Source organism: Microplitis mediator, chromosome 6 (genome assembly GCF_029852145.1).
Source record: "Microplitis mediator isolate UGA2020A chromosome 6, iyMicMedi2.1, whole genome shotgun sequence".
NCBI classification, from domain to species: Eukaryota; Metazoa; Arthropoda; class Insecta; order Hymenoptera; family Braconidae; genus Microplitis; species Microplitis mediator.
In genome coordinates this window covers 2,682,937-2,701,824 of record NC_079974.1, presented here as the reverse complement: position 1 = coordinate 2,701,824, position 18,888 = coordinate 2,682,937, and the positions used below count along the sequence as shown (strand labels likewise).

The window sequence follows — 18,888 nt, the reverse complement described above, 5'->3', positions numbered from 1 at the left end:
ACCTATGAGTACTAGAATTAACGAAAAGAGCCAAATGTTTTCAAACAAACTCGAATTTAAGAGATTTTGAAGAAAATTATCTGCGTATAACAAAATTTTATCTTTCCTTCTGGATGCCGAGAAGTATTCCCGGGCTAAATTAACTTTATTTTCTGTGTAAAACATACTTTTCTATACTTTTAACATATACTTCTAAAATCATTTTTAAAAACCCAATTCATCTATAAAATATAGCAATATTCAATTTTTGCTTCACTTAATCCGAAATTATAATTTTTTCGAGCGCCAAGTCGCGTCCTGTAAGTATCTGATTACTAGATACCAATTTTCGACCTAGTCCGCAAAATGTTATTTTTCGAACTTCACACTACCCGTGTAAAAAAAAAATTCTACCTGAATTTATAAGGTATTCTGCATCATGGACGTTTCGCTTGTAACCCGATCAAGATCATCGTCTAGTCTTTTTGAGGGGCACGCTGATTTCAGAAATAAAATCACAAGTTTCGCGAAAATTATGAAGAAATCATTTACGTTTCGATACACAAGAAATCGTAAAAACTTTCAATGGATTTTTGTAGTTTGGTTCCTCTAAGGAACTACTTAGGAACTTTTAATTCATATGGAAATTCAAATCTAATTCCCTTTACAATTACAACAAATTCGTTTAAAAATAATAATAAAATTTTAAAGTGAATTTTCGCGGTATTTATCTTTAAGAACTATTGAGGTACGATTAAATTATATGATTAATAGTATTTGGCATCGAAATCATGAAAAGTTCTTAAGAAATCATAACAAAACTCTCCTATTCTTATCGAAAATGCAAAATATCCCTTGCTACGGATGCGATATGATTTTTTCATAATTTTTTTCGTACTTGTGTTTTCTTCTATGAATTGAGCTAGTTCCTCAAAAAACCCGGTCAATGTTCCTGACTGGCTTTACACGCGTACATTATTTTTAAAAGGCGGTCAAACTTAATTTCAAATACCATCTACATAACTTCAAAAGTTGACTCATTTTCGTCATAACTCCATAGAATTTTGATGACAATCTTTCGATGACAAGCTATTGATTGTTTCAATTCGACAGGCGGTATTCTAAAACTGAACCTTTGACGTTTCTGAATTCTTACTCATTAATCTAAATGAATACCTCTATGAACTCAAGTATATTAACAATTTTAAAATAACTGATTTTCAGGATTTCAAATTTGTATGATTACAATATTTTTGGCAGTATTAAACAATAGTTCCCTAACCGAAAAATCCATGTAAGATCCACATAGAAAAGTACGGGTTTATATAGGGATCCATGTAGAAAAGTATGAATACCGGGATTCCTATACAGGGATTCCACATGTGAAACTGTGGGTACCTGGATTGTTATAAAAATACATGGATATCTGGATTCCCATGGAAAAAATTCATACAGGACTCTGGTTATCTGGATGCCTGTGTAAAATTTTTATATAAGATACCGGTGGGTAATAAGGCCTAGCTAAGGGAGATTTTGAATAGAATTAAAAATATTACATCTGATTATCGAAATGTATCATTAATCTTTATTTCAATACATTAGCCATAAAATATAATGAAGTAATGGTAATTTTTACCATAAACAAACAAAACATTAAACTCTTACAAAAACCATACGAATAGGTCTTATTTTACTACGGTAGGGTTATAAGGCCTACGGGTTAAACAAACTGGAATAGTTAAACTATACTGAATAAAATTGGTATTAGAGATAAATCATCACTTACATTTAGCAACAACACTTTTTAAGAGTCAGAAGACTAGATTGTTTTTTATAATTTCTTCTGCGCTATGACAGCATATGACGGCCCGAGTCAAAAAGTTATTGTCGGATAATTCTCAATTAAGCCTCAACAGTTTAACTAATTGGTTAAGTCTCATTTTGCCCTCAACGTTAATATCATTATATGAGGCCAAAATCCGTTCAAAATTGGGAGTCAAAAACAATGTTCTAGTTCCATTTATTATTGAGGACAAAATCCGTCCATAATTGGGACTTAGAAAGAATACTTTAGTTTCATTTATTATTGAGGACAAAATCTGTTCAAAATTAGGACTTAGAAAAAATTATGTTTCATTTTGTTAATAAAAATGAACTTAATCCAAATTTAGAACTTATATAGTAAAATTTTATGTTGTTATATGTTTCAATTAAATTTTGTTGTATTTTAAATCGCTTCAAAGCTCTACTCTCTAAACATGAATAAGTAAAAATAAGTGAATATTTACTAATTTCAAGTGCAAACCGAATCACTAATTTCAAAAAGTGGTTCGGTTGGCACTCAGAGTTAGTGAATATTCACTTATTTCACTTATTCATGTTTAGAAAGTACTTTGACTACTTTTCGATAATTCGTCGAATTTTTCAACTAAATGCATTTATAAAAAGAGTAGCATAATGCCTCATGTACGCCTAAAAGTTGAAAAAGTCGCACAAAATGAGACTTATCCAAACTCAGATTTATATGAATTTTTAATGGTGAGGACAAACTGAGGCAAACCTCAAAATCTTTCATTTGAGGTCTAAAACCGGAATTACTTTTCGACTCGGGGGATAATAAAATATAGAAGACAGGGTACGTGGTATCGGGACTTTATAAACTTGTCGTAACATCTCTATGCAAGACCCTTCTACTAGAGTAGCTTTTAGCTGAGGCGATTATTTTAAATATCATTTCTGTCACTTAGACTTTATTACCCGCGGGTACCTTACATGGTGAACCACATAGATCCATATAGGAATATAAATTATGTTCCCATATGGATTTTCGCATGTTTTGTATTCCTATAGGAAATCATTGTAAAAATCCTCATAGGAATCTATACTAGATGGGACTTATGGGAAACCATGTAAGAGTCTATACAGGAATCTATGCTGTATTTCTATAGAAAATCATTGTAAAAATCCACATAGGAATCTATACTAGATGGGACTTATGGGAAACCATGTAAGAGTCTATACAGGAATCTATGCTGTATTCGTATAGAAAATCATTGTAAAAATCCACATAGGAATCTATACTAGATGGGACTTATGGAAAACCATGTAAGAGTCTATACAGGAATCTATGCTGTATTCGTATAGAAAATCATTGTAAAAATCCACATAGGAATCTATACTAGATGGGACTTATGGGAAACCATGTAAGAGTCTATACAGGAATCTATGCTGTATTCCTATAGAAAATCATTGTAAAAATCCACATAGGAATCTATACTAGATGGGACTTATGGGAAACCATGTAAGAGTCTATACAGGAATCTATGCTGTATTCGTATAGAAAATCATTGTAAAAATCCACATAGGAATCTATATTAGATAGGACTTATGGAAAACCATGTAAAAGTCTATACAGGAATCTATGCTGTATTCGTATAGAAAATCATTGTAAAAATCCACATAGGAATCTATACTAGATGGGACTTATGGGAAACCATGTAAGAGTCTATACAGGAATCTATGCTGTATTCGTATAGAAAATCATTGTAAAAATCCACATAGGAATCTATACTAGATGGGACTTATGGGAAACCATGTAAGAGTCTATACAGGAATCTATGCTGTATTCCTATAGAAAATCATTGTAAGAAATCCACATAGGAATCTATACTAGATGGGACTTATGGGAAACCATGTAAGAGTCTATACAGGAATCTATGCTGTATTCCTATAGAAAATCATTGTAAAAATCCACATAGGAATCTATACTAGATGGGACTTATGGGAAACCATGTAAGAGTCTATACAGGAATCTATGCTGTATTCCTATAGAAAATCATTGTAAAAATCCACATAGGAATCTATACTAGATGGGACTTATGGAAAACCATGTAAGAGCCTATACAGGAATCTATGCTGTATTCCTATAGAAAATCATTGTAAAAATCCACATAGGAATCTATACTAGATGGGACTTATGGGAAACCATGTAAGAGTCTATACAGAAATCTATGCTGTATTTCTATAGGAAGCCATAAGGAAATCAATCCGAAAACGGCATGTGAGAATCTCAGCTGAATTCCCACGTGGATTTTTTTTTATTGGGGTCCATACATACACGAAATACATAAAGCGGTAACTTGGTTTATTTAAAATCAGTTGGCAAAGAAGATGTTTACTCAGTTAAGATGATGAGAAGGTAAAGTGGTCAGACAGGCACTAACAATATGGTTTGCATCAGTATTTGTATAGGTAGGTAGAAACGTCAAAGATGCTTGCCGCCGCCTCGTTGTTGGTTGATTTATGAGCGTCTTCTTTTTGGGCGCCGCTCTTGACTTTCGAACAGCGAGCTACGGTATATAGGTTGTATATAGCGCGTATCAAATGGCATATGTTACATCGTGAAACCCACAGATCGTCGGGCAAGCGTCTAATTAGAGGCTCAACCCCCTCAATGTTTTCAGTAAGCCCGCAAAAGTCCCCAAAAGTACCAGCAGGCACGCATTATGCGAACACACGCGAGTCAATAGTTTTTTTTTATATTTTTTTTTTCCTTTCCTTTCCTTTCCTTTCATTTTCTTGTTTTCTGTGTCGAGAGTCTGTGCGGCAACTCATCTTCAAGATTGAGTCATCCACTAAAGAAAGGACCACCTGTTGAGAAGAATCGATTTATCTAACGAAACAGAGTCTTTTCTGTCCTTGATCACTGTTAGAATTCATTTTGTAAACTTTTTTTATTTTCCCATCTCTACTACTCGCCGTTTTTTATGGATAAGTTATACTCAGAAATACCGTATAGTATACTATGAATGTAATTTAACGATTCAACGATGTAGAGATAAGCTTTGATATAGAATGATTTTAAAAGTATGATATTCATTTTAAATAAATGCATTCGTAGAATAGCTCTTACCTTTTTCATACTCGAAAAATTAATTTATAATTTATTATTATTATTATTAAGTATAAAACAGTTGGAATAAAGTACTATCAAGATCCCAAGACTTATAGTGATCAGTTCTAAGAAATATTTATATAAGAAGAGACGAGGACATGAGAGATATTGAGAAAAAATGAGGATAGAATAGAGGTTTAAAAAAAGAGTTAAACTACAGCCACAAGACGTTTTTTAAACCTTTTTATATACAATTTTTTTACTCTTTCGCAAAATTTTACAAAAATTTAACGATCGTGAGAGCTCTTAAGGCAAATTATCGCCCGTGAGCCAATTATATGAACGGCTTTTGGTGGTTAGAGAGGGAAAAAGAAGTTGTACCTCTCTCCCACCCTCAAATGCAGTGCAAAAATTCTGAGAATTTAGCAACTAAAAATAAAATCCCACCCGGGAGCAGTGATTATATGCTGAAGAAAAAGATTTAAAAAAAACGAGGGAATAAAAGCCACTCAGGAGTTTGTTAAAGAGAGAAAGATAGAGAGGTAGGGGGCAATAGGCGAGGAAGAAAGAGAGACCGGTTAATGAAGTCGTCGGTTGAGAACGTTTGCAGGTGGAAAGAGAGGAACTCGATACCTGCGTGTGGTCCATTCATAGTATGCCGACAACTTCGTAACCTTTCTTTATTCCTGTTCGCACACACATACATACTCATACTTGGATAAATATACACACACCGTGAGGACAATCTATAGAATTTTCCGCTGTCTAGAAGCTCGCAGAGCTCGAGGACACTATTGAAAGTGAGATTTAGAGCTCTGAGCTAAAAAATTATCTTTATAAAAAAAAAGTTGACGAGTCTGAGAAAATCTCACGATTCGGAGGAATATTTAAAAAGTTAAAAATATTTTTTTTTAATGGTAATTTAAGATGAATTCGTAAAATATGTTCGAGACGGGGAACATAATAAAATTAAATTTTGACGTTATTTAAATTGTGTAATAAATATATTAATTACGTCCCCCGTCTTGAATATATTTTATGCGTGCATCTTAAATTATTGTTGAACAAAAATTATTTTTTACTTTTTAAATATTCACGACAGTTGGGGTTTTTTTAATTATTTATTCTTCCCAATTCGTATCTTTGCTTTTTTATTTCCGACTTTTTATACTTTTCTATATTTTCTGATAGGATGTATCAAAAAAATCGAATATTTTTTTTTTTCTTCATTATATCGAAAATATTGTTGGAAATGACGAAAAAAAAAATACTGTGAAAGTTTGAGCTCTTAATATTAACATTGAGAGGTTCCGCATTGCACTTTTCTATTTTCCGTAAGAATAACATAGAAAAAATTTTTTTTGCGACTTCTGATTTTTATAAGTAGCTAACGATGCGTCATAGGAATAATTGGCAGGCATGTTTTTGTAGGGAATTGAATGCTCTACAAAAAAAGTTTCTTATCATTTTTTGATAAATCTATTTGTTCAAAAGTTAGTTGAGGTTGAAGTCGAATTCATATTAAATTTTGAGATCTTTTTACTTTTCCGGCGAAACTATCAGACCTATTACAAAATATCATGGGACCTTTTTTTGTAGACAATTTTATTCCCTTGAAGATATTTCCAATAAAGTTTTTTCGAATTCCGCATTGTTTTCTAGTTATTTTTATTTTAATGTCAAGCTCAAAAAAAAATAGTCTTCTGATCGATTTTAAGAGCTTGACATTAAAATGAAAATAACTAGAAAACAATGCGGAATTCAAAAAAACTTTATTTGAAATCACTTGTAGGGAATAAAATTGTCTACAAAAAAGGTCCCATGGTATTTTGTAATAGGTCTGATAGTTTCGCCGGAAAAGTAAAAAGATTTCAAAATTTAATATGAATTCGACTTCAACCTCAAATAACTTTTGAACAAATAGATTTATCAAAAAATGATAAGAAACTTTTTTTGTAGAGCATTCAATTACCTACAAAAATATGCTTGCCAATTATTTCTGTGACGCATCGTTAGCTACTTATAAAAATCAGAAGACGTAAAAAAAATTTTTTCCATGTTATTCTTATGGGAAATAGAAAAGTGGGATGAGGAATCTCTTAATATTAAGAGCTCTAATTTTCACAGGCGTCTTTTTCTATCTAACTGAAACTTTTGAACCTGTTTCCGAGAAAAAAAAAATTTGTTATTTTTTGAATCACCCTCATGTAAACATTAATAATAGTGAAGGGGTAATTATCGATATTGGATCGTAATTACACAGAAAAAAACAGTTAACTTGGGTCAAGAAAAATATTGTCTTCCGAATTTTTTTTTTTTTTGTTCAAGACAATGAATTCTCTTACTGCAAAAAAATTTATTTTTGAAGCGAAATTGAAAATTTCTCAGTTTAACAAAAAAAAATCTTGGCTGAACAACAGTTTCGTCGGCTAAATCAATTAAGTCTCACTCCAAAAATCAATTTTTTGAATGAAAAAAGAGTTATTTGGGCTAAGAAATTTTTTCTTGACCCCAGAAAAAAAATTGCTTCAGTGAAAATTAAAGATGCTTCGGACAAGAATAAAAATCTCTTATTCCAAAAGTTTGTTTCTTCAATAAAAACAAAAAATTTATCAGTCTAACAATAACCGTTTCAAGTACGTTTGCGAAACATCAACCCATAACGTTCTGGTAATAATTACTTGGAATTATGAAATATACGCCCATAGTTTCTGGGAAAAGTTTCTATAACTATGGAGCAATTCCTATAGTTATGGTAATAGTTCCTTTATCGTATGGTAATGATTACCATGCTTATGGAAATAGTTCCCACAGTCACATGGTTATAAATCCTTTACCCATTGGAACCGTTCCTTGGTGCATATATCAATAAATTTTGTACATCATAGTGACCATTTCCATAATGTATGTAAAATATTTCCATAATATTATGGTACTCGTTCCTATACTACTATGGTAATCATTTCCATACGATTATGTTTAACGTTACCACATATGATGGTAATGATTCCCATAATGTATATGTGATATTACGGTAACGGTTACCACAATAGCATGGAAACGACTGCCGTAATGACATGGGAATTATTACCATAGTTTTATAGAGACCGTTATAGGAACCTATAAGATAGAAATGGTCACCATAATTTGTATGGGAGCCAATCCTATAAATGATATTTCAAAAAAACCTGTCACCATACGGTATGGGAATTATTCCCATGATGTATTATAATTTTTATCATAAATTTCTCTCCGTGTAAAATAATAAAAAAGTTTTTACAAAATCCATGGGCTCGAGAGTCTCAGGTTAATTGAATGAACAAATGGTACTTATAAAAAAAAAACCTGTTGCTTTTTAACTATCTTACGGAAAAATCAAATCTTGAAACTATTCTTTATCGTTAATTTCTAAAGTCCGGTATAATTCTTAATAAATGTTTATTTCTTCTTTTTCAGATAATGCAGCTTCGTCACCAAAGACAATCTCCAGCACTTTCAGCTTCCAGCCTGTCTGTACAGCTGGCTAAATCAACTTCGAATACATCAAGTCGGCATATTTGTCAACCAATAAGTCCTCTACCTTCGACATCTATGACGACAATGTCAGGAAGAATAATCAACTTGTCTTCGCCACTTTTCATCAATAGAAGCTTCGTATGCTCGTCTGTACTTCTATCCATTATTGCCTGGTCTGTCACGCTACTTTTGATATCGTCTTGTCTCGACGTTGCTGACGCTGGTTTAGTCATGGGTCATCCACTTGGCAAGCGGTCCTATCTAGATCTAGGCTGCAAGGGCGTATATGACAAAAGTATCTTCGCACGACTTGATCGCGTTTGTGAAGATTGCTATAATCTCTTCCGAGAACCTCAACTTCACACTCTTTGCAGGTTATAATCCATTATTAATTTCTATTACCAAACTACACGGAAAGAAAATTATGGCAGCAGTTCCCATAATGTTGTGAAATTTTTTCCTATACCATCATAGGAATTACGACCATAAATTATGGGAGTGGTTCCTATAATTATAGGAATGTTTCCCATAATTATAGGAATAGTTCCCATAATTATGGGAATGATACCCATAACACTATAGGGATGGTTCCTATAATTATAGGATTGGTTCCTATAATTATAGGAATGGTTCCTATAATTTATAGGAATACTTTCTATAATATTATAGGAACCATTCCCATAATATTATGGGAATGATTCCCATAATGCAATTGGGATGGTTCGTATACCATTATGGGAATAGTTCCCATAATATTATGGGAATAGTTCCCATACTATTATAGGAACCATTCCTATAATATTATGGGAATGGTTCCCATATTATCATGAAAAAATTAATTTAAAGAAGTGTGGTAATCACTTCTACAATACACAGAAATATTATTAAACATAAAAACAAAAATTCAAACATTGAAAAAAAAATCGTATTTGGCAAAAAAACATTAAAATTTTTAACAAGAATTTTTTGTCAGCACAAAACATTCAAGAAAATTCAAATTTTGGGAAATTTCTACACTATGGTGCAAAAAAAAAAATTTTATGATATTATAGGGATGGTTCCCATAACGTTATGGGAATAGTTTCCACAATATTGTAGGAATAGTTCCTATACCAATATGGGAACCATTCCCATAATAGTATGGAAATGATTCCCATACCATTATGGGAATGATTCCAATAGTGATATGGGAATGGTTCCCATAATATTATGGTAACCATTCCCATAATGGTATGGAAGCTATTCTCATATTATTATGGGAACCATCCCTATAGTAGTATAGGTACTATTCCCATACCATTATGGGAACCATTTCCATAATGCATAGCAAAACTTCCCATAATTTTCTTTCCGTGTATCGATATTATAAGTTCTCTAATTTAGTCAATCAGAATAAACTGTTTACATTAAATATCAGCTATTGAGATTAGTCGTGAGTAAGTACCAAATCAATGGCTGCTAAGAGAAAATATACCCATATTATTTTTAGTACACAGCAGATGGAATAGTAGTTTTACATCTGGATACATACTTTCAATGTATCTACAAATCCCATCATTGACTTTGGTTTCAATGCTTGCAATCGGACGGCTGTTGCGCTTCAGCACGCGTATAGAAACAGAATAAGATTTCTCTTCTATTTATATCTAATACCTTACACTACGACAACTTACACTGATATACATCTTGTTATTACCTGTATATGTAGCATTAGTTTTTTTATTAAGTCTTTCAACATCTGATAGCATTTAACGTAAAATACATTTATTTTTTAAAATCATTAATCGACAGTGATTAAGACAGTTGGAAATTTTTGGTTAAATTTAACACAGATCCCATGTCTCAATCGGTCCACTCAAATTTTTGTGATAATTTAACAATTTATGCTTCTGTCGAACGATGACTCAAGTTCTATAATTAATGATTTGACACATACGGTTGGAAAATCAGACATGTTTTTTTAGTAAACTTAACACACGTGGACTGTTAGATTTCATTTTTAAAAAAGTCACTAGTAATATAGTCGACTATCAAAAAAATCCATATGGGAATCCAGCCTAGATTCCTATACCGGTTCCCGTATAGTGTTTTCTCATGGATTTCCATATGGTTCCCTACAGGAATATTGACCTGTTCTTTTATTCATTAAGCGAATCGTTAGACGATAGACATAGAAGTCCGAACTCTCCAGATCCTATAGAAATTACTTATATAGAAACCCAGATCCCTATATGATTTTTCCGCATAGAAATCCATGTATCCAAGTAACTTTACGGGAATTCAGGTATCCAGTTTCCTATGTGTTCCTATATGGGAATCCAGATACTCATGGTTTCCTACATAGATTCTTATATAAATTCATACACTCCTATATTAATTTCTATGGCTTCTTATATACTTTTCTACATGAATTCCTATGGATTCCCATGCAATCCTACATGAATTTTTTTGATAGCCACGCGTGTATGAATAAAAGAACAGATTAATACTCTTATAGGAAACCATATAGGAAACGCCATGTGGGAACTCACATAGGAATCTAGGCTGGATTCCCATATAGATTTTTTTAGTGGGGTTATACTGAGTTATAAGTCAAAGCGCGCGAAAATCCTGATCTTTATCTAAATAACACAAATTTAGGATTGATCTTACAGCTGACAAAAATGTAACTAAATTTCAATAATCCACTTTTTGTGTAAAAACACACACGAATTTAATGTTGCGAATAATTCACGACATCCTTTCCGTGTCAAACTAACACAGATTAAACGCAATAAATATGCAATTCGTTGAATATATTCTCGGAATAAAGTTAACTGTTATTTCGTGTTAAATTTCAAATTACATTAAAAATTTCTTGTTTTTATCACTTTTTCATATCTTAACCCAAAACATTCGTTGAGATCAGGAAACACAATAAACTTTAGTTAAATCTAATCTTTATAGGGTTAAGTGATTAAGGTAGTTGTCCTGCTACAATATTGTCAAAAATTTATGAGCCATCTACGCGGTAAAAGTAGGTTAGGTAGTAGTTAAAACGAGACATTGCTTTTGTTTGATACTGTACCCGGAAGAAGTTTACTTACACACTACTCACATATACGTACACACAAATACTATTGAACATTTTTTTAAATTAAAATTTGACAACGTCGCATGTGCTCTGCCCGTTGCTGTATAGTGTAATGAGTATATGTTTGAATTTACCGCTCAAATAATACTATGTATACTCACGTGCAGCGTTGTCAGACTGTTTTTTTTTCAATTCACTAACAATGAGATAGTGAATACTTAATTTTTTTTAAAAATAAATTTAGGACAAATTCATTGATTTTCTGTTAGTTTTTCAAAAGTTTCTGACTGTTAGTTTTTTTATTAGAATCGCGAACGCGACTTGAAACGCATACTTCTCATTGCTCACTCTCTAAAACTAAATAAGTGAAAATTTCACTAATTGAAATAGTGATCTTAAAATTCACTACAAAATTAGTGATTTTGAATTAGATTCACTAGTGATTCCCCAGATTCTACAATGATTACTAGTGGTGCCTCGCTTAAGGACTTTTTATTCTATCGTTGAATTATCAAATTCAGGGCAAAATTAATTACGATAATTTTTAAATACAACTGAACAGTATTAATTCAAGTAAGTTAATTAAATAAAACCTAATTTAGTTGCTAAATAATATATCTTGTTATTTTTTAATAGCTTTATATTTTTACTCCAACTTTTTTTACCGAACCTGAATCAAAACCATCATTGACAATAAATTCAGGTTATGAGTTATAATTATGATATAAATATTTACCGTATGAAAGTAATTTTAATTGTTAATTTAGTCGATCAAGTTGCTAAAAAAATTTTTTAATCAATTACAAATAATAATCATAATAATAATAATATTTTGATACAATATTATTAGCAACGATACAATATTTTTCCAAATAAATCCTCGTCAACAAGTGAATTAGTACATTTTTGACTAATTCAATCAGTGAAATTTTCACTAATTCTATATGTTGTTTTTTTGACTAATTCAAAAAGTGAATAGTCACTAATTCATAGTCGTATACTTTGGACAATTTAGATTAGTGAATATTCACAAGTAATTAGTGGTTTTTCACTAATTTAGTTTTAGAGAGCACAATCTTTATGATACGAACTTTGATTATAAATATTTCAAATTAGAGATTGTCAATCGACTTCAAATTTTAATGGTAATTGTATCTTAATACCCATAAGTATAAAAAATTCTACAACTTTCTGACCTATGCCCATCACCCGACAACTACCGTAACACAAAAAATTAAGCCAACTACTTTTTATTCACAAATACACTAAATATCCAACTGTACATAATGATTTGTTTTAAAAATTTGAATTTTTTACATAACTTATAAATAAGAGGTAAAAGTAGGCTTCCAACTTATATTGACAGTTGCGTTATAAATAAACCTTTGCAGAAAGGACTGCTTCACGACATACTACTTCAAAGGATGTGTGGAAACATTATTGATGCAAGATGAGATTGAACAATTCAAAATGGCAATCAAACAACTCCATGGAGCTGATCCTGGGGTTTAGGTAGTTTTTTATTTTGTTTTTTATTTATTTTAATTTCTTTGTTATTCTTTATTTTAAAACATTAACACTAATTTTTTGTGCTTTTGATTTACAATTCTATTATTAAATTTATTTTCCCTGATTAAAAATACTTATTGAAAGGTATTGGAAAAGATGAGAATTGAATACTTTTGAATAAATTCTATTCCACAAGGTTTTCATTTGGACATAAAATTAATACTTTTCAATTATATTGAATCTAAAACTAATGTACGAATTTCTAAACTTCCAAAGAATTGAAAAAGATTCGAATAAATTAATATTTTTAATCTTTCTGAATCCTCGTCAATAACAAAAAAGTTTCAAATTTTAGGATTACGAGCCCTGATTAAACAACTGACTTCGATCGAATTAAATAGAATTCAATTTTTAATTCTATTTAATTCAGATAAATTCTGTTAATTCGGTACCTAACTTAAAAATGAATTCTGTCTAATTCGGCAGGAAAACCAGAATTTGTCCAATTTGAAACGAATTTAAATAATTCTATTCGGTTTAATTCTGATTAATTCGAAAATAATTCTCCAATTTCTGGTTCTGAATCCGAATTAAACTGAATTAAAACGAATTTGAAAAATTTTAAATCGGTCTTATTCTGTTTAATTCAAATTCAAATTTTCAATTCAGTTGAACCCCGTTTTGCAGAATTCGACAGAATATAACAGAATTAAGATTTTTAATTCGGTTGAATTCAGTTGTTTAATCAGGGAGTAGCATTGAAAAAAATTCGAATCAAATAACACTTTTCAATTTTTCTAAATCTTCCTCAATACAAAAATAGTTCCATTATTCGGGTTAAGATTTGGATTGAAAAAGATTCAAATGAATTGACATTTTCAATATTTCTGAATACTTCTCAATAACAAAATAATTTCACATTTCGGGTCACGTGTGGGATTGAAAAAAATTCAAATGAATTGACAGTTTTTAATCTTTCTGAATTTCCCGCAATACCAAAATAGTTCCATTTTTCCAATTATGACTTGAATTGAAATAAATTAAAATGAATTGACATTTTCCAATCTTTCTGAATCCTTCTCAATACCAAAATACTTCCATATTTTGGATCGAGTGTAGGATTGAAAAGAATTGAAAGAAATTGAGAATTTTCAATTTTTCTGAATCTTTCTCAATACTAAAATAGTTCCATACTTCGAGTTATGACTTGAATTGAAATAAATTAAAATGAAATCACATTTTCGAATCTTTCTGAATCTTTTTCTAAAATGATGAAAGATTGAATTCTTTTCAATACTTTTGAATTCCATTATAAGAATTAGAAAGTATTCAAATGATCGAAATTTCAATTCCATTTAATATTTTTCAAAATCTCCGTATGGATCGAAAAGAATTGAAATAATTTTTAATACTTTTCAATTATTTTTAATCAGGGTTATTATTATTCATTAATTTTCTATTTTTTGAGTTATTCTTATACTTTGTCAGTACAATTACGTTTTATTTTTGGGAAAAAAGCATGAAAACTATCGGGATTCAACGAGGATTTAATACTAAAATTGAATGTTAGGTAATTCTCCAATATCTGGTGAAAATTAACAATTGGAAATTTAATTTAGTCTTAACTAACACACTTTTTAATCTACTTCTTTTCAATAACGAAATTTTACTAACACTTTTCCAATAATAGCTGAATGATTAACAACTAACCATATGCATGTGCCACAAACTTTTCAGAAAATAAAGACGATGTGCTCCGGCGAGAAATGATTAATCATGTATATTAACATCCTCTTTACAGACTGTTTGCACGGCAATTAACCGCCATAACCCACTAACTAAACTAACAGCATCATTAATCACAAAAAAAAGTAAACAAAGTTGTAATAATATGTTTTATTTTTGAATATAGACAAGATTGCTTCAGCACTAAATACTTTACGAGTTGTATTCAAGCTCTATTACTTGAGGATGAAAAGGAAAAGTTCCAGGAAATGACGGAATACCTCGGCCGCAAAAAGTAAACGAAAGATACTTACAAAGCATACACGCCGGTACGAGAGAATAAAAACAAGTCATGGATGCATGGAAATAACAAGATAATTAGCCATTAAACTGTTATCAATAACCAAAAACAAAACGATAAAACTGCACTACAAAACAACAGTTCGTTTAAACTTATCATCATCTATATCATCCCTGACAGGACTACGAGTTTTGTCGTACCTGGCGTCTTAAGCGGAACGATACCGAAGACCATACATCCTTTTTACAAATTCTAGTCGACAAATATATCTACAATGTGTTATTACGCGCATATTATAGAAAAAAAAAATTATAAAATGCTATTACATAAAAATATAAGTATATTTATGAATACATACATACATATATGTTTATATATACATAGAAAAAAAGGATTTCTTGGCGCAAAAAATCTTTACTTGTCTCAATAAAATTTTTAATTACCCCAAGAATTCTTTGCATTATGAATTGAAAACAAAAATTTTCTTAGGACTAGAAAAAACTTCTTGAAGCGAGAGATTTTTTCTTGCCTCAAAAAATTTGTTCTTGACTTAAGAAAATTTTTACATTATGAATTAAAGACAAAAATTTTCTTAGAGCGAGAAAAAATTTTCTTAGGACTAGAAAAAATTTTCTTAAGACTAGAAAAAATTTCTTAAAGCGAGAGATTTTTTCTTGCCTCAAAAAATTTTTTCTTGACTTAAGAAAATTTTTACATTATAAATTAAAGACAAAAATTTTCTTAGAACAAAAAAAAATTTTCTTCGAACAAAAAAAAATTTTCTTAAGATTAGAAAAAATTTCTTGAAGCAAGAAACTTTTTCTCGTCTAAAAAAAATTGTTCTTGACTCAAGAAAATTTTTTCTTACTCCAAGAAAAATTTTTCATTAAGAATTAAAGACAAAATTTTTGTTTTCAATTCATGATAAAAAATTTTCTTTGCGCCAAAAATTTTTTTTTCTGTGTATATTTATATATATATATATATAATATTTATATACACGCATTAATACACATAAGAGAGCACGAGAAAGAGATATGACAAAAGCGTGAAGTTAATATTGGTTAGATTCCATTTATTATTAATTATTGTCAATTTTAATTATTAAAATCATTAAATTGTTTGTAATTATTAATATTATCACATCCATTAATTAACTTTAAATTATAAATAGAGTAAACATGTTGAAGAAATCAATGTTTTTAAGTATTACCATTTTACATGCATTATTGATACTGTTTATTTTTAAATTTATTATTATTATTATTATTATTATTATTATTATTATTATTATTATTATTATTATTATTATTATTATTATTATTATTATTATTATTATTATTATTATTATTATTATTATTTTTAATTATTATTATTATTATTATTATGATTTAAAAATGAGTGAAAAAAAATGAAGTATTTGTTTTAGTATTTATTTATTCGACAATTAAATTGCTAAGCAGTTTATTCAGCAGTACTACAAATAATATATGAAAGAATCATACACGGTCGCGGGTGATCAAATACATTCCAAAATCAGTATTCAATATTTATAACATACGTTTTTAATTCATATATCTTTCACTAGTCTCAAAAATACTGTTATGAAACTTTAAATTATTTTTTTAATATAAAGAAAAAAAAACGTTGTCCCCTGATTAAACAACTGAATTCGATCGAATTAAACAGAATTGAATTTTTAATTCAGATAAATTCTGTTAATTCGGTACCTAACTTGAAAATAAATCCTGTCCAGTTCGGCAGGAAAACCAAAAGTTATCCAAATTGAAACGAATTTTAATAATTCTATTCGGTTTAATTCGAAAATAATTATCAAATTTTTGCACTGTGAAAAATTCCCAACAAATTTTACTATGGGTGTATAGTAACACTGAACTATAAGATAACTGGTACAAAATTTACGTTTACTATGCGCAGACTGCACGATTCTGGCCTATGCGCATACGTTACTATGCGCAGACTATACGATTCTGGCCTATGCGCATATGTTACTATGCGCAGACTATACGATTCTAGTCTATGCGCATACAATTACTATGCGCATACAATTACTATGCGCATATGTTACTATGCGCAGACTATACGATTCTAGTCTATGCGCATACAATTACTATGCGCAGACTACACGATTGTGGCCTTTGCGCATACGTTTACTATTGGACACTTGTAAATTTTGTACCAGTTATCTTATAGTTCAGTGTTACTATGCACCCATAGTAAAATTTGTTAAGAATTTTTCAAAGTGTGGTTCTGACTCTGAATTAAACTGAACAAAAACAGATTCAAAATTTTTAAATCGGTTTTATTTTGTTTAGTTCGAAAACAATCCTTGTATTCTTTTAAATTCTGTCTTACCGAATTTAACAGAATATATCAGAATTAAAATTTTAAATTTTTGAATTCTGTTTTGCAGAATTCGACAGAATTGAGCAGAATTAAAATTTTTAATTCGGTCGAATTCAGTTATTTAATCAGGGATCTTCTTTACGCTTATCATAGAAATAATACCGAGTTTCAAAATTTTCTTAACGACATTTTGAGTTTATGCCTTTGACAATTATTCACATAATTTTCCATTTTAATTGTGATTACCATTTACAGTAATTTAACAAAATTATAACATTGCATTTATGGTTTGCACAATAAGTTGTATTTAATATTAATGGTAATATAAAAATTTTGATTCAGAAAATTTCGATTCTCGCTGACCTTAAAATGGAAGCTTTGGTTTAACATTTTAAAATAAAAACAGACTTTAAATTGTATTATTTTGCAGTTAGTTGTATGTATACGAATGAGTGAATATGAAAAGTATGAAGAGAAGTATAAAAAAATATAATAATTTACTTATTTTTGCAACCAAACGATATTGTATATTTTTCTCGCGTGTATTAATATTTATTTTTTAAAATTATAATTACTATTTAAATTATGTCTTTTTTATAAATAAATATAATTACACATGTGTTGTAAGATTAAAGCAATTATGCTAAATAAAAAATTAATAAAAAAAAATAAAAAGTTAAATGCGAGTTGATACTCACAATCCAAGTGCTACATATGTCACTTACGAATTTTCACTTAAATTTTAATGACACGAACGATGATAATATATTACAATCAATAAAATTATATTTTTTGTTGAATAATAATGTGTTTTTTATCTCACTACATGTAATGCATTCAAAGTAAGTCCCCACACGTCAAACAACGCCAACTACAGTCATTAATTTTTACTACAATGCCCTATCAAAAAAATCCATGCAGAAATCGAGCTTGGATTCCTACATATGGTGTTTTCGGATGGATTCCCATATGGTTTTCTATAGGAATCCAGCATATATTGAGACAATGTGAATTGTTTTTATCGGCCTCAGCCTTGCAGTTCCCATTTTTCTCCGTCTCGTTGCCGTCCGAAACTATACCAGTCATAGTGCCGTGGTCACATGACTAATTATCACGTCGACGCATGTCCGTAGGGTGAAGTGGGGACAGTCCCGAGGCTAGTCCTACACCCAAAACTATCGGTCATTCACTTCGATCCTGGATCAATTAGTAATAAGACGCATTCTACGTTACCGGCGATATACTCGCAATGTAAAACTACACTGTGCCATGCGCCCATCTTTATTATACCCAGCGTTTACATCTTCTTATAAGTAATTTTTATTATTATAATTGGCAATAAACAATCATTGCAACTGTTAATCCTTCACTCTACACGGAAAGAATTTTTCGATAAAAATTACTCTGTAATTTCGAGTAATCCTGAGCCGTTGCAAAAAATTTGTATTTTTTGTTTTAAATTTAATATTTTTTGTTTAAATATTAACGTTGCTAGACTATGTTTTACTCTACTACTGAGTAATT

At 30.1% G+C, this 18,888-nt stretch overlaps 2 protein-coding genes across 3 annotated transcripts in view; one reads left to right on the top strand and one right to left on the bottom strand.

The window, feature by feature from the left end:
* LOC130669420 (ion transport peptide-like) overlaps positions 1-15,034 on the top strand; it is a 43,937-nt gene extending 28,903 nt beyond the window's left edge. Inside the window, exons 2-4 of one of the 2 annotated variants that reach the window (XM_057472328.1) lie at positions 8,330-8,763; positions 12,854-12,974; positions 14,884-15,034. In XM_057472328.1, the coding sequence (XP_057328311.1) occupies positions 8,333-8,763; positions 12,854-12,974 (552 nt within the window). In that variant the 5' untranslated portion in view covers positions 8,330-8,332 and the 3' untranslated portion in view covers positions 14,884-15,034. The remainder of the gene's footprint in view (positions 1-8,329; positions 8,764-12,853; positions 12,975-14,883) is intronic. The other variant, XM_057472326.1, reaches the window with a different exon arrangement.
* LOC130669419 (peroxisomal leader peptide-processing protease) overlaps positions 1-18,888 on the bottom strand; it is a 95,890-nt gene that overhangs the window by 67,850 nt on the left and 9,152 nt on the right. The gene's annotated exons all lie outside the window — the stretch shown is intronic.